We start from the raw sequence: 17,013 nt of genomic DNA on the forward strand, positions 1-17,013 counted from the left end.
CCCCCCCCCCCCCTCCTTTGTAAATTTTCATGTGCCATAGTACACCATATTTTTTGGTAATCCGGAATTTTCACGTCATTGTTGCCAAAAATTTACATAGACATCCATTAAGGCCTTAGCTATGGTGCCAATAGGTCACCACGACCAAAACGACCTACTTTCAAGGTCAAATGAACCCCATAACAGGTAAACCCCTCATTTTTTCAATTTTCGTGTGCTATAGTCCACCACCATTTTTGGTTATCTAAAATACCGACATCATTTTCGCCGAAAATTTACATAGACATCCGTTACGACCTTAGCTATTGATCTAGGTTGTCACCATAATAAAAGAACATCCCATTTTCAAGGTCAAACGAGTCTAAAAGTTGTTGAACCCCCAATTTTTCTAATTTTCGTGTGCTATAATCCACCATCATTTTTGGTTATCTAAAATACCAACATCATTTTTACCGAAAATTTACATACACATCCGTTACGACCTTAGCTATTGATCTAGGTTGTCACCATAATAAAAGAACATCCCATTTTCAAGATCAAACGAGTCTTAAAGTTGGTAAACCCCCAATTTTGCTAATTTTCGTGTGCTATAGTCCATGAGATTTTTGGTGATCCAAAATTTTAACGTCATTTTTGCCGAAAATTTATATGGACGTCTGTTAAGACCATAACTATAGACCTAGTTGGTCACCACAGCCAAAACGACCTATTTTCAAGGTGAAACGAGCCCATACTACGAAAACCCTTCATTTTGTTGATTTTCGTGTATAATCCACCATCTTTTTTAGTGATCCGAAATTCCGACGTCATTTTTTCTAAAAATTTACATGGACGTTCGTTAAGACCTTAATTATGTAGTCAGTTGGTCACAATTGCCAAAACAATTCATTTTTAAGGTCGAACTAGCCCCACAATAGGTAAAATCTCTCATTTTGCCGATTTTCATGTTCTATAATCCACCATTTTTTTTGGTGATTCAAAATTTCGACGTCATTTTTGCAGAAAGTTTACATGGACGTCCGTAAAAATCTTAGATATGGAGCCAATTGGTCACCACGGTCAAAACGATCAATTTTGAATGTCAAACGAGCCCAGAGCAGGTAAATCACCCATTTTACCAATTTTCATGTGATAAAGTACACCATCATTTTTGGTGATTCAGAATTCCGTCGTCATTTTTATCGAAAATTTACAAGGATGTCCGTTAAGACCTTAGATATGGAGCTAGTTGGTCACCACGGCCAAACAACCTATTTCAAAGGAAAAACGAGTCCCCACAACACGTAAATCCCCGTTTTTATTGATTTTCGTGTGCTATAGTCCTTGAAATTTTTGGTGATTCAGAATTCCGACGTTATTTTTGTCAAAAATTTACATGGACGTTCGTTAAGACCTTAGCTAAGGAGTCAATTTGTCACCACGACCAAAACAATCCAATTTCAAGGTCAATAGAGCCCTACAGTGGATAAACCCTCAATTTTGCCGATCTTCATGTAATATAGTCAACTGTCATTTTTTATGATTCAGAATTCCAATGTCATTTTTATCAAAAAATTACACGGACGTCCGTTAAAACCTTAGTATAGAGAAAGTTGGTCACCACGACCAAAACAACCTAATTTCAAGGCTAAAAGAACCACAACAGGTAAACTCCCAATTTTGTCAATTTTTAGTGCTATAGTCCATTAAATTTTTTGGTGATTTGGAATTTCGACATCATTTTATCAAAAATTTACACAAATGTCCATTAATACCTTATCTATGGAACCAGTTTCAAGGTCAAATGATCCCCAGAGCAGGTAAATCCCCCATTTTTCTGATTTTCATGTGTTATAGTCCACCATATATTTTGGTGATCCAGAATTTCGACGTCATTTTTGTCGTAAATATACATAGAGGCCTGTTAAGACCTTAACTAAAGAGTCAGTTGTTCACCACAGCCAAAACAACCCATTTTCAAGGTCTAACGATTCCCACAGCAGATAAACCTCCAATTTTACCAATTTTTGTGTGCTATAGTCGATGAGATTTTTGGTGATCTGAAATTCTGACGTCATTTATGCTGAAAATTTATATGGACATCCATTGAGACCTTAGTTATAGAGTTAGTTGGTCACCATGGTAAAATTGGACCTTTTTCAAGGTCAAACGAGCCGCACAATAGGTAAACCCCTGTTTTAGCTATTTTCATGTTCTACAGTCCACAATCTTTTTTGGTGATTCGAAATCCAATGTCATTTTTGTCGAAAATTACATGGACGTGCATTAAGACCTTAGCTATAGAGAAAGTTGGTCACCACGGCCGAAACGTTTCATTCTAAAGGTCAAACGAGCCCGAGAGCAGGTAAACCCTCCCCCACTGCCCCATTTTGCGGATTTTTGTATGCTATAGTCCATCTGATTTTTTGTAATACGAAATTTTAACGTCATTTTTGCTGAAAATTTTACATGGACGTTCGTTAAGACCTTAGTTGGATCAAGTTCGTAACCACGTCTAAAATGATCCTTTTTCAAGGTCAAACGAGCCCCACAGCAGGTAAACCCCCAATTTTGTCGATTTTCTGTGTTATAGTTTGCCATCTTTTTTAGTGATCCGAAATTCTAACGTCATTTTTGTCAAAAACTTACATGGATGTCTGTTAAGACCTTAGTGATGGATCTAGTTGGTCACCACGGCCAAAACGACCCATTTCAAGGTCAAACGACCCTCAGAGCAGGTAAACCCCCCTATTTGTCGATTTTCGTGTGCTATAGCCCACCATATTTTTTGGTGATGAGGAATTTTGACATCATTTTTGTCAAAAATTTACATGGACGTCCATTATGACCTTAGCAATATAGTCAGGTGGTCACCATGACCAAAATAGTCCATTTTCAAGGTCAAATGAGCCCCACAGCAGATAAACACCCCATTTTGCCAATTTTCTTTGCTATAGTCCATGATATTTTCGGTGATCTGAAATTTTGATGTCATTTTAACCGAAAATTTATAGGGACGTCCGTCAAGACCTTAGCTATGGATCTAGTTGGTCACCACGGCAAAAATGGATCATTTTCAAGGTTGAATGAGCCCCACAACAGATAAACCCCTCATTTTGTCAATTTTCATGTGCTATAGTCCATGAGATTTTTGGTGATTCGAAATTTCGACGTCATTTTTGTCGAAATTTTACATTGACGTCCGTTAAGAATTAGATATGGAGTCAGTTAGTCACTACGATCAAAACGATCCATTTTCAAGGTCAAACGAGCTAAGAGTAGGTAAACCCCTCATTTTGTCGATTTTCGTGTGCTAGTCCACCATCTTTTTTGTGATCCTGAATTTCTACGTCATTTTTGTCAAAAACTTGTATGGACGTCCGTTAAGACCTTAACTATGGAGACAGTTGGTCACAACGACCAAAATGATCCATTTCTAAGGTCAAACGAGCCCAGAGTAGGTAAACCCTCCATTTTTCCAATTTTCGTGTGTTATTGTCCGCCATCTTTTTTGGTGATCCAGAATTCCGACGTCATTTTTGCTTAAAATTAACATGAACGTCTCTTAAGACCTTAGGTATGGAGCCAGTTGATCACAACGACTAAAACAGACCATTTTTATGGTCAAACGAGTCCCACAACAGGTAAACCCCCTATGTTGCTAATTTTCATGTGTTATACAGTGAGAATTAGATTTTCGATGAAATAATGAGAAGTTTTCTAATTCTTTTGTATAAAAACATATAATATTTCTTTTTTCTTACCAATTTAACTAAATGAAAGCTCTACAGAAATAACAATCGAATAGTTTTTAACGGAAAAATTCAGTGGAAAATAATAATTTTTTAGTAATGAATATACTTTGACAGAACTTGTAAGAAATTAAAATAAAAAATTGTCAATAAAATTTAAGGGATTAAGAGCACATATTCCCCATGATAAATACGTGGAAAATTAGTTTTTTTTGACAATAAAATATGGTCCAAAATAAAATCCACCTCAACATGATTCATTCGGATGCATAAAGGTCAAAATAAGCCGGTTGGATAATTCTTCCTTGTAATCCTAGGAATGACGCACAAAATTTTAGAATTTTCAAATATTTAAACACAAACTAAGATATAAGATAATGTATCAACTCAATTCATAAATAAAATATGTTTTTCATATTTGGCATTTCATTAAATCCTGTGTATTTTTTTGGCCTACTAAGGTTTTTATACTAAGTTGAAGTATTCCACCACTAAAAAAAATCATCGTGAATCGATGAGAAGTTTATGTCATAAAATATAATTTTCTCACCTATTTTTATAGAACCAGCTAGCCCACTGTGAAAATGTATGATGAAAAATAAATTTTAATATTTTTTTTTCATTAATTCAATCAAAACATTTGTGAGTATTTTATGAGAATAGTCACTGAACATTTTTCAATCGAAAAAATACTAATCTTATAATCTTATAGTATTGTTAGTTTCCTATTCAAGCCATAATAATCATCTCTTAGTGACAAGACGGCCATATAAGCTACATTCTAAAAACATGAAGACACACTGCATTTATTTATACATATTTTTCCAATTATATATCATTTTATACTTTATAGCTAACTTAATTTTTGGTCTATTTATTGTCATCAATTTCATCAAAGAGAAAAACACAACTAGTAAACAATTTTGTAAGTATGAAAATTGAAATAGAAATCATCTCCAAATTGATAATCAAGCCATCTTCACCAACCCCACATGAACTTCACAATTACAAACTTTCATATCTTGATCAAATTACTCCAAATATTTTGATGCCACTTGTTTTTTTCTATCAACCAAACAATAACTTCACCAACACACACATATCAAACCAACTTAAGACATCTTTATCACATACCTTGACAAAATTCTACCCTCTTGGCGGACGTCTAGGCATAGCCAACACCCACGTCAACTGCAACGATGAGGGTGTTCCATATGTAGAAGCCATAGCCAAATGCAATCTCTCAGAGTTCCTTCTTGATCCACTTCCTAACGAACTTAACAAGTTCATCCCTTGTGATTTACATGATGTTAAAGAGTTTTGCTTACTAGTACAAGCAAACTTTTTCCAATGTGGAGGAATGGCTATTGGTATAGCCATTTCTCATAAGATAGCTGATGCATTGTCCACGTTCATGATTATTAATACCTGGGGAGCTATTGCAAGAGGGAGTATCGACGTACCTTGTCCAAGATTTGATTCTTCCATACTATTTCCACCAAGAGATGTAACAAAGTTCAAATCAAGCGTCATGATTGAGAAAGACAACATTGTGACCAAGAGGTTTGTGTTCTCTGCCTCTAAAGTATCAGCACTCAGAGATAAGTATACTGAAAAGGGCAGTGAAAATACGAGACCTCCCTCGAGGATTGAAGCTTTATCAGCTTTCATATGGACACGTTTGATGGCAAGTATTCATGCTGAAAGAGATGAAACTAAGATATATGGCATGGTTCATACGGTGAACTTACGTACCAGAAGTGATCCTCCATTGCCTGATTCCTTATTCGGGAATGTAATGCAAGTAGTCGTTACAGTACCAGCTACAGATAGTAATGATAATAATAGTACTAATGAGGAACAAGATTTTGAGCTAGTAAAAAAAGTAAGAGAAAGTATAAACAACATAAACAGTGAATTTGTCTCAGGTCTCCGGAAGAAGGATCAAAAACACTTGAGTTTCATCAAAGAGAAAGCAAATGAGCAGAGGAAAGGGGAGCTAGTCGTGTTCAACTTCACTAGTTTGTGTCGATTGCCTTTATACAAAGCTGATTTTGGTTGGGGAAAACCGATATGGGTAGGATCGGCTAGACTTGTTCTCAAGGATGTTTTTGGTTTTCTAGACACAAAGTCAGGTAATGGCATAGAAGCCTGGGTAAATCTCAAAGAAGAAGACATGGCTATATTTGAAGCTGACAAGGAATTGCTTTCTTGGTGTAGTGACTGATCCTAAAATTTGAGTCTTTTGACATGTTATAATATTGGAAGTTTGTTTTTTAAATTTTTATATTCATCACCTAAAAGCTCTTACTATAGGACCTTTTACAAACAATACAATATTCTCACTCGAAATACACCTTTGTGGTCCAGCTAGCCCTTCCCTGGACCCGTACATAGCGGGAGCTTTAGTGCACCGGGCTGCCCCTTGTTAGTTGATCACTCAAGAGAATCAATTACAAGAGTAAGATATAAATAGGTCTATCTCCCAAGAGATGGATATAGTTCACAAGTTATATAAAGTTTACTCTCATCACAGAAAAGTCAACTGGCTCAACGCCTCAATCTATTGAGAATATATTTATGGAAATAGCAGTTAACAAAAGGAGATACGTTTGAAGACGATGTAAGGCAGACGTTGGATAAAATAAAAAAGGGGATATTTCGATCAATTGGACATTGCAGATTCAGATACTATCTGGATTTTACCTTCAAATTTGTTCTTTTTGTTAGTAGTATATTCTTGTTTTGATATAAAGCATCATGTAGCTTTTGGTTCATTTCTCCTATAGCCAGCTAATGCTTACAAATGGACGATCCTGACAAAGTTTAGTTCCTAAGTACACGAAGACATTACGAGAGCCAACACATTCAGCATCTCTTTGTTCACAACTATTTGCTAAGATCATTCAGTTCCACAGAAAGCCAAATGAGAAACAAACAAACAAATTAGTAAGACTTTGATGCCATAAGTTACAGGCTCCCTAAATGACAAGTTAAAACCTGCAAAGTTCACCGTCTGTTGTTTATTATGTTCCAATCATAGCACTAAGGCCTGCGTACACTCTACCCTCCCCAAAACTCACTTGTAAAATTCCACTAGGTATGTTGTTATTGTTGTTGTACTTTGTGATTATTCCGGTTACACCAAGCATAAGTGACTAATCTATAATTCCCATCAGCTTCTGTAGCTCTGATTGAAAATTTATGCAAAGAGTGCCTTGAGCAAAATGCCAAACTTACAACATCTTTTAATCAATACCACATGTTTTTTTCCTATTTTGATGACAAGGGAAACCCACAGTCACTATCCTTTGGTGTGCACAAGGTTAAACCCCGGTTCCTATGCAATAGCTTGCAAACCACATATGAAAGGTAACCCACACTAAGCAAGACCTGTGCAAAGAGCTAACTTGACCAAGAAGGCAAACCCCTTACTTTCGCTGACAAGCTGTTTCGAACTTGAGATCTCTAAAATGGAAGTCCCAAGACCAAACCTCATCATAAGAATTATAAGCATCTGTTGAAGAGTGGTCTTTGCCAAAAGTTAACCAAAAGAATGAAAGTAAATACGTTCAACAAAGTATAATTTTGATAAAAATACTTGCTCCCATATCATTTCCAAATTGCCAAAGTTAACACATATAAACAAATTATAGTTACAGCTATCAGGATGAAACTGACCAGGGAAAAAAAGGCAATGACACAGAAAATCCCTTTTCCCCTTGATAAATTCTTTGCTTCCAAAAAGTAAATTTAACCAGAAATATGAAAATTAAAAACAAGGAAGAACAAGCATATCTTAACATTAAGTTCGAGAATGCCCGGTGGATGGCACAAGCACAGCTTCATTACTTGTAGTATTTTTGGCCGCGAGTTCTTCTAATCGTTTCCATGTAGCTTCACGTTTTGAGTTAATCTCATCTTCCTTCAATTCATCTTCTTGAAAGTTGTGCAAGCACTCCTTGAATAGCTCAGGATCAAGATCATAGAATATCTTCCGAATATTCAGTGACAAACTGTGAACAGCCTGATTCCAATGGTTTCTGGCATTTCTTTCCAGTGCAGGAAAGATGATAGGCAGTATCACTTTTCGATGTTGCTTTATCAAATTCTCAATATGATCGTTATTCCACAAGAATAAAGCCCTCTCCGCCACCTATAGTGAACACAAACAGAGTCTTCTGAATTGACAAATTTGAAAATCAAGCAGAGCAAACAAAACAAAAGAATATTTGTATCCAAGTTAACTCCTGAAGCAACATGGTAATACACACGAGGCCCTGATCTTCTTCTCGTTCCAAACATTCTATGAGCTCAGTCAGTTCACAAGAACAATATCCGTCAATCAACAATTTGTAAAAACTCATTATGAAAAAACATCAAATAACTGAATTTTTATCCAGATTAAAAAGCCAAAAAATGTAAAGAGACCTCTATACTACAGCAATCTATAGTTTTCCAACATAGTTTAAAATCAATAATTTAATAAATGAAATAGAAAAATTAAAGAGGACGGGAAGAAGAAGAAGAAGACACAAGAGAATAGCAGGAACAACTTGCATTTTAAGTCCCTCAACTTACACAAAGCTTCACCACTGACCCCCTAAATCCCACAAAGCATATTTAACCTTCAACTAACTGGCACAAGCTTTTTGGTCTGTTAGTAGAGGGACCAAAGGTGAGCTCTAAACAACATGTCGTGCAACATGCACCAACATGCAGCCACACTGCCCGACTTCAATTCCACTTTACTGAAAAGTTGAACATTCTTGTTGTGACACAACATTAAGATAACTCAAGAAGATGAAAATAGTACAACAGAAAATATATACAAGAAGTGAATTTGTTTAGCTATATTCCTATGGCCTATACTAAAGATATGGAGCTCACAAAGACCAAAAAGATGTCACGTGAATTTGTAAGGGCAAAAATTGCAAAAATTGCAAAAATTACTCTAACTATATAAACATAAAAGACATTTTAGAGTGAGTTGGAGTTGATACCATCAAAATACCTATAGTTCCTTTCAATCTACACACACCAAAATACAGGCAGTAATCTTTTTCCAAATTTTCCTCATGAACGTACCAACTTTCCAGGAACTCTAGCATATAAAGGCATCAATGATATTCACACGTCCACAGGCATGACCCAACTAAGTCCAAAAACTGAAATAACCATGTCCCAAATAGCAGCAACAATTGTTGATTTCTATGCTTTGTTGATACATATAGCATCTGTTGACAATATGTATGTTCCTTCAGCTGAGATTGTCTCGACTCAAACATGCTTCATAAAGTATCGTCCAGTTGAAACAAATCATTACTGAGGGTAATTGTCTTTTCCAAATTAGTTTCCATAGCCAATTATGCACCATCTCATTTTGGGCACAAAAGGATGAACATTCTGCTTCTACAGAGTATAGACCATCATCTTTACCCATCTTAGTCTGTCTGAAATTTGTTTATTGTCCAAGCTTATAAGGAGCTCAGGGTTTTCATCCTTCACCGATGTAGGATTTATCTGGGTAATTGGTTTGCTTATATGATTTTGGACTATCCACCCCTCGTTAGCTAGATTTTTTTGCCAGTATTTTGGAGACTGATATCTACACTATAATTTGCAAATTTGAAGCTCAACTTCAAAACTTCAGTTGTCACATTACAGGGGTTTATGCCCCCAACTGTTATGTAGAAAGAAGGCTTGTTTGGGAGGAAATAGGGGCTTGGGCTGTGGATGGAGATTTCAATGTGGTGAGGTTCATCTCAGAGAAGAGAAACTGTTTGAGAAGACCAAAAGACATGAGAGAATTTTCAGATTTCATAGAAGATCTGAAGTTGCTTGACATTCAACTAGAATCGGATGGCCAGTATACTTGGTTCAGAGGAACTTATTGATAAAGGAAAAAGATTTCCTCTGTGCGTGTGCGTGGGGGTGGGTGGGGGTCTCTTCCATGCATGTTAGGCTTTCTCCTTGATGATGAATTCTCTGTAAAATACATCAACTCCCTCAGTCTCACTTTATTTGTCATAGTTTGACTTGGCACAAAATTTAATAGAGGAAGAGTTTTGAAACTTGTTATTTTAAATGTTTCATAACATTTGTGGGGCTAAGCACGTGGAATTTCTTTTATTATAATAGATCGTGGTGAGACTCAAATCCAGGAGCTCTGTGCTCTGGTAAATTCGACTGACATAAAAATAAAAGAAAAGGTAATCTATAACCACATGTTTGGGAAACCATGTTGAAGCGTGTGACCCTCTCATCTAAGCACTTAGAGGGTTGGCTGGGAACAGGTTATCCCATGATTAATTATCCATAACTTACCCCACCATGTATATGGGATAACTTATCCCATTACTATTGTATAAATTATGGGATAAGTTATTTTAAACATGGAAACCAAACAAGATACCAAAATTTATCCCTGGATTATTTTTTTGTCCAAGGATTATTTACTTTTTATCCCTCACACCAAACGACCCCTTAAGCTGTTAGAGGGAACACACTTTTATTTACTCAACTATGTCTTCAATAATGCCTAACAAAGTCGACCGGAGAGAGTAAGTACTTGATTGTCAGATGCGCCAAATTAGACATAACCTTTTACTTTTATCATGATATTACAACGGATGACCAAACCAGCCAAAATTAGTTGCTTCAATGACTTCAGAGGAATGAACAAGAAGACTACACTTACTACAGGACTCCAAAAGTGGAAGCACCTAAAATAAATGTCAAACCACGGTTTAGATCTTCATGCTATTCCTCAGCACTGACTAATAGTCTGTACAATCAAAAGGGACTCGGCTTTTTCAATCTAATAAGCATGTCTTACAGCCAAAATACAAAGATCCAACATCAGTAACATGCTAGAGCCCAAAGCCCCAACTTTAACCTCAATCCCTAAATGGTTGCTCATTGAACTGGTTGAAATAAAGAGATACAACATTCGTATCTGTCCATGAAACTGAACTACAAGAGTAGCACTGGTAAAGCAGAATTCTCTGGGATTTGTTAGTCTTACAAGTGCGGGAAAACCACTAAATGATTCATCTAATATCCCCGTTAAAGCAAATGGAATTACAATGTTTCAAAATCTTAAATTATCATTTTTTATGGGAAAGTTCAGGTTCCTTTTCCAATAAGCCCTTCATGAGAAATAGTAAAATCCACCATCATCAGCAGTGGCATTTCTAACAAAGGATTCAAAATTTTGAAAAACACCTAATTTAGTATTTTTGAGCCACTTTTGCCACCACACTAGATGTTATTTCTAAGAGATCAATTTTTTTTACGATATATATATATATATATATATATACACACACACACACACACACACACACACACACGCAGACAAGTAATTTGCTTTTACTCTACTACACATTGCAACTTTCGGATGAAAGGGATTCAATTCCTTACATGTGGCCACCACTGATCAGCAGTTGATATAATAGTTTAAACACATAAAGGTACAACATATCTCAGCACAAGATAGCAACAAGGAGAAAAACTCCTTGCAATTAACTGGGATGGAAATCAAAAGAGGCACAACAACAACAATACCCAGTGAAATCTCACAAGTGGGATCTGGGGAGCATAGAGTGTACGCAGACCTTATCCCTACCTCATGGAGGTAGAGAGGCTGTTTTCGAGAGAAAAATCATAAGTAGCACAAGCTCAAGAAATTACAGAAGACCTTCTCTTCTTGCCGAGTTTCTCTTTTTGGCTTATATTTCTCTATTTTAAGAACATGAACTATGTTTCACATTCTTTGTACTATTGATGTACCAAAATACAGCTAATAAATCGATTTTTATGCACCAAAATACAGCTAATAAATCGATTTTTATGCTTAGTTCGTATCTTTTTAAAGGAAGAAGTGTAATTAATGTATACGCATCCAGAAGATGCTGAATAAAGTACATACTGGCCAAGAGCCTTCGAAGCTCCTGTACATATGGCTTTTATGCTAAAGCTAGTTACATCATTCAACAAAGAAAAATATGCTAGAAACTTTTGAAATTTTTTATGTTTTTAGTTATTCAACAACTTTAGTGTTTGCTTGCTATCTACTGTATAACATCTGCCAATTGCATCAGTACTTAGCAGTATAGAATAACAGACAGCAAATTTAGAGTATTCTATTCACCTTCTTATGATGGAACTAAGGTACCATGAATGCACAAGAATAATCTAAAATAAACTCAGGACCATACCATCTCAAACTCAAAGGGTAGCCCATAGCAGCTCCATAAAAGTCACTGAAAAATACTAATGCTATTTCTAAAATTTCAGAATATTTAGGAAAACTGTAACGGTACAATGAAAGCTTCATTTCCCGGAACCAAAAAATCCACTACTGCATAATCATGACTCATCTCTAGACACCATAAGACATGTTGCACATTCATCCGTTGTAGATACAAACAAAACTATGACTATCACAGCATTGTGACCTCAAACAACCACAAGAAATATATATGCCTCATCTAAAAGGTAGGGGAGAGGGCCAAATGGTATGGGGAACTTCCAGATCATCCTAAACCAAAAGAAGAAAACTAACTTGCTGACTGCAAGAAATTCAGTCCCTTGAAAAGGAAATTGTCTACTTGAAGAAGAAAACAAGATTTAAGAGGAAAGAGAAAACAAGAAAAAAAACTAGAAGAATTGCATATCAGTCAATTTCTCGAGCTTCAATAATTCTATATTTTCTGTTTCCCATCCAACAACACATCTCCATTGCAATTTATGAAACATTTTAGATAGTATGCCTTCCTATCCAATGTCAATATTTGCTATGCCTGATGCAATTGAAAGAAAGATGAACTCTATGAGGAATAAGTTCTTATGGGACACAAATAGTAGCAACAAAAAGTCACTTAGTTTGATGGCAAGTGGTCACTAGTGGAAAAGAAGGGGGTGGATGGGGAATTAGAAACTCGAGATTGCACAATAAAAGCATGTTTTTTAAGTGGCTTTGGAGATTTATCAGGACGGAAGGGGTAATCTAGATCAAAATAATTGAACAATCTATGGTAGCAGACCAGGCTGGAATCCCCCTTCACATATTCATACACTAGAGGGGGAGTATGGAAAGGCATTTGTAAATTGTGGGCTGAGTTTCCATAATTCACCAAATTGGAGGTGGGGAATGGATCAAAAGTAGATTTTGGACTGACTTATGAATTGGTGATGAGTGCTTGAAACAAAGATATCCTCCTTTTTCAGTTGTTGCAATAACAAAGAAGGAATTGTGGCTGATTTTTATTCCTACATGGGATGGCAGATGAAGTTCAGAAGGAATTAGAATGATTGGGAAATTGAGGACTTTTGTCAATTTCTCCTTCAACAGGATCATAGCCACATTGATCAGAGTAAAGGGGATTCACTAGTATGGATAGCGAGTAATGAAGGAACCTTTTCATTTAAAAAGTGATATAGCCTTCTAATGAAGCAAACAAGATTTTGGGATACTAGTTGGCCATGGAAATGGATTTGGAGAACTAAAATCCTACAAAGTATAAAGGTAGCTTGTTTTAGTTGGATTGCAGCATGAGCTTGCCTTACTCAGGATAATCTTCAGAAAAATGGTAATAGATGTTACTTATGTGAAGAAGAGTTGGAGACTGTGAATCACCTTCTTAGACATTGCATAATAGCTAGACAATGAATCTCTTGGATCATGCCTCAGATGAGACGGGATTATTCGAGAGTTGGCAGCACCAGAGAACATATAAAACTTTGAAGCAAATATGGAGAACTATATCTTTGTGCATATTCTGGACCATTTGGCCAGAAAGAAATAACGCTTGTTTTGATGGGCAAAAAGACCATATTTCTAGACTTAAAAACAAGTGTTTACATAATTTGTTTTGTAGGTGTACAAGTAGTTCCCTTGAAATATAGATCAATATATGGAGTTTCTGGAGTTGCTAGAGAGATGTTGTGATTGACTGTGTGGATATCCCCAGCAGTCTTTTGTAACTTTTGGTTCTGGTACCTTCTCGGTACTTTAGTTAACCTTAACCTTATCAACAAAAAAAAATTATGAAACATAAGCATAATGTACTCAAAGCATACATGAACACCAACATCGCCTACAAAGATAAGAGATTACTGTTCTATAATGCATATCATACATGCAAGTGCTTCCATACTTAATAAATAGAAGAAGTATATATAGATATAGCTTACACATACCTGAAAATGCAAGCTAGTCAAACATTGAGCAATACGACGAAACAACGGCACCATACACCTTTGGAAATCTGGTGGTTGAGTAGCTTCCAAGATTTCCTCCAACTCACCAAGGAACATGACCTCTTTTGAGCTATTTGTTACTGGCCAATACTTTAACAATCCCCTAATAACTGTATCAGCAAGTTTGCAGTCTTTCTCCACAAACTGTGTCATACAATAAGTTAACTGTTGATGGTACATGGCTAAGCATTTGGGTTTATGCAAGGGAATCAATGTCCGTACAAGAAAAAGCTTGTGTTCCTCTTTTAGTGGCAAAGCAAACCCATTGATTATGCTGCCAAGAATTTCCAGAAGCTCCGCAATCCCATTATGTTTTTCAGTCTCAAAAACGAAACGATAAAATATGTTATTAATAGCCTTCCTGATGTAAGGCCGGTGTACCATAAACTTCCCATAGACACGGTGCAGTATTATTTTCAAGTACTCCCTCTCCCTAGGATCCTCAGAGTCAAAAAGATCAAGCAATCTGAGTACAAAGGAATGATCTATATATCTTTTGGCAACTTTTGCATCAGTTTCAGGTGATGCAACAAATCTCAGAAGGAACTCATACACAATTTGCAGATGTGGCCATGAAGGATCCATGGCAGGTTCATCCTCTTCCACATCAAAGGCCAACGTCTTGTTTTCTCGAGGCTGGGGCATGAGTTCCCTAAACAAATTAGTCGACACCATCTTTACTACTGCTTGCATCACCACTTCAGTAAATTTCACATTTGCAGACGTGACGTACTCCACAAGCTCCAACAACGTCTGTCGCTTGATCTCCTTTTCTTTAAGGTTTTTTGTAGGATCAGTAAAATCAAACAAAACACAACACATATTAAGCTTCCTAATAAACAAGTTCTGTTTCTCAGCATTGGGAACATCCCTAAAACTAGGCAATGCATCGTAAGAAGCTGCAACGAGATTCCCATTAAGCTTTAAGCTCCCATCTCGAACAAATTTATCCCCCGTTGAAGCTGAAACAGAATAAGGAGCTGAAATGACAGTATTAGCTGATACCGCAACCTTTTTACCTCCTCCATCACTTTTCTTTGAACTAGTTGAACCAGCCGTTTTCGACTGCTTCTTCTTACCAAATATCTGCTTGATCATATTTCTCTTTAACCACCCACTTTATACAAACAACTAAATATATATCTATATATTCAACAGTAAGAACAAGTAAAACTTAATAAAGTCATCAAACTAAAATCAAGATTTCTTCCTCAGCTAAAACCCACATGTCACAAACACAGAATTCAACAAAAATGATGCATTAAAACAACCCCTTTTTTTTCCCAACCCAACTCAGATCAAGAATCAACCAGTACCTGAATCAAACCCATGTGTAAAGTTTGAACCTTTTTGACTTAAAACTTAAAACCCAGATGTGCAAAGATAAATTATATCAAAGAAACCCCACCTTTTCCCAACTTTCTTCTTCCACTACCAAAATGGGGTTTACAAATAAAGTATATTTCACACACGCTCTCTTCACTTTACCCCAAAACAAAGTTCAAATTTTTAATGGATAAATTGAAATATAATTGCTCTTTCTTTGTTTATACTTACAGAGGAAGATGGAAATTGGTGAATCAATTTTGGGGTTGTTTGATTTTTGTTGTTGTTGTTGTTTGTTGACTGAGTAAATATTGTTGTTGCAATTGTATGAGTCGGACCAAAAGACCAAAGGCCCAGTCTAATCTTCTTTAATTCTTTCTACTTTCTTAATTGGTAGTAAGTTTGGTATAAGTCAAATGCCCAAACCGGACGGAAAGCAACTAATAATATTCAAATATTTTAAATATTTGCTAGTAGTATTATTTAATTTTTTAAAAAAATATAAGACACTTTGATTTTATCATTCACAAGAAAAATTTAGAAACAAATTGCAATCTAATGGATTTATTTTAATTATACATAAAAGGTTTGTAATGATCTGATCTGTCGTTATGTAAAGGTAGCTTGTGTGGAGTTCTAAATTTTTTTAAACAAGTTATCAAATTTAAAATTGAATACACGACGATTTTGATAGAAATTTAAATTGATTTGAGCTGGCGTCATTCCGCCATAGCAGAAAGCTTCTCACTATGGCAATGCCGATATAATGCTTGCACGGCTGCTAATAGCTTAGCTGACAGAATCAAATCATAGATAAAAAAGATGTTTTTTAAAAAAGAATTCCTCACTTTTCATGTAGAAAATATTCGAAGGTTACTCCAATAATTCTACTAAATCATCCTTAGTTTGGAAACCATAGAGGAAAAACATTTCAACACCTAAAAAAGTTAAAACACTGGGATTTTTAGTTTACATTCGTCTATATTCGCCCCACCGAGTCAAAAGCATGTGTTTAGCGTTCTTAGCAAGTGTCTGGCGTCTAGGTAGACTAGATTTTCTTATTAAGTAGTTAGACTTGTCTCATATTTCATAATATTCTTGTAGGCTAACGAGAGATTTCATGGTTAGGCTTTCAAACACAGAATATTAAATGATTGAATATGTGGTTAGTTGTGGTTTAGGCCGAAGATGGACTGACTAACTATGATTGATTGTAGGGGTGTCAAAAATAAACCTTAGGTAACCCACCCAGAAATTTAGGGGTTGGGTTCAAGATGATTTAAATTGGGACAATGTCAACCCATTCAAGTCTAACCCATTTAAGAGAATTCTCGATTGAGCCCAATTCAATCTTCAATTTCAACCCGTTTTAGAACTCTTTACTAAGATATTTTCCTATCGTAAAGATATGAACTATTATCTATTTAACATCTTTTAGGATTTATCTATCCATTTCTTACTTTTTTTAAAAAAAACCTTGAGCTGAAATTTGAATCCTGATTATAAAAGTTAAATATCATTGTATTAAAATTATTGATATTAATCGGGTCAAATTGGACGGTCAAGACCCAACCCTTTTTTTAACCCATTTGAACCCAATTATTTGAGCCAAAAGTAAATTTGGGTGTGTCAAGACCCAACTTGATTTCTATTTCAACCCATTTTAATATCACCAATTTCAACTCAATTG

At 35.8% G+C, this 17,013-nt stretch overlaps 2 protein-coding genes across 2 annotated transcripts; one reads left to right on the forward strand and one right to left on the reverse strand.

Annotated features, from left to right (window-relative positions):
* Positions 1-4,662: 4,662 nt before the first annotated feature.
* On the forward strand, positions 4,663-6,018 carry LOC107019270 (vinorine synthase). The gene has a single exon (XM_015219815.2). The coding sequence runs from the start codon at positions 4,663-4,665 to the stop codon at positions 5,956-5,958; it is 1,296 nt and encodes a 431-aa protein (XP_015075301.1). The 3' UTR covers positions 5,959-6,018.
* Positions 6,019-7,314: 1,296 nt separating this feature from the next.
* LOC107020814 (serine/threonine protein phosphatase 2A 57 kDa regulatory subunit B' theta isoform-like) lies at positions 7,315-15,737 on the reverse strand. Its single transcript, XM_015221318.2, has 2 exons — positions 13,938-15,737; positions 7,315-7,887 (listed from the first exon to the last, which is right to left on the reverse strand). Exons 1-2 carry the CDS (start codon positions 15,093-15,095, stop codon positions 7,537-7,539), a joined length of 1,509 nt encoding a protein of 502 aa, XP_015076804.1. The 5' UTR covers positions 15,096-15,737; the 3' UTR covers positions 7,315-7,536.
* Between the last annotated feature and the right edge of the window lie 1,276 nt (positions 15,738-17,013).

Source organism: Solanum pennellii, chromosome 5 (genome assembly GCF_001406875.1).
Source record: "Solanum pennellii chromosome 5, SPENNV200".
NCBI lineage: Eukaryota > Viridiplantae > Streptophyta > Magnoliopsida > Solanales > Solanaceae > Solanum > Solanum pennellii.

Coding starts and splice junctions, on each gene's coding strand:
- LOC107019270 (XM_015219815.2), top strand. CDS start 4,663: ATGAAAATTGAAATAGAAATCATCTCCAAATTGATAATCAAGCCATCT.
- LOC107020814 (XM_015221318.2), bottom strand. CDS start 15,095: ATGATCAAGCAGATATTTGGTAAGAAGAAGCAGTCGAAAACGGCTGGT. Junction 7,888..13,937: donor TGACTAGCTTGCATTTTCAG/GTATGTGTAAGC, acceptor TGTTCACTATAG/GTGGCGGAGAGGGCTTTATT.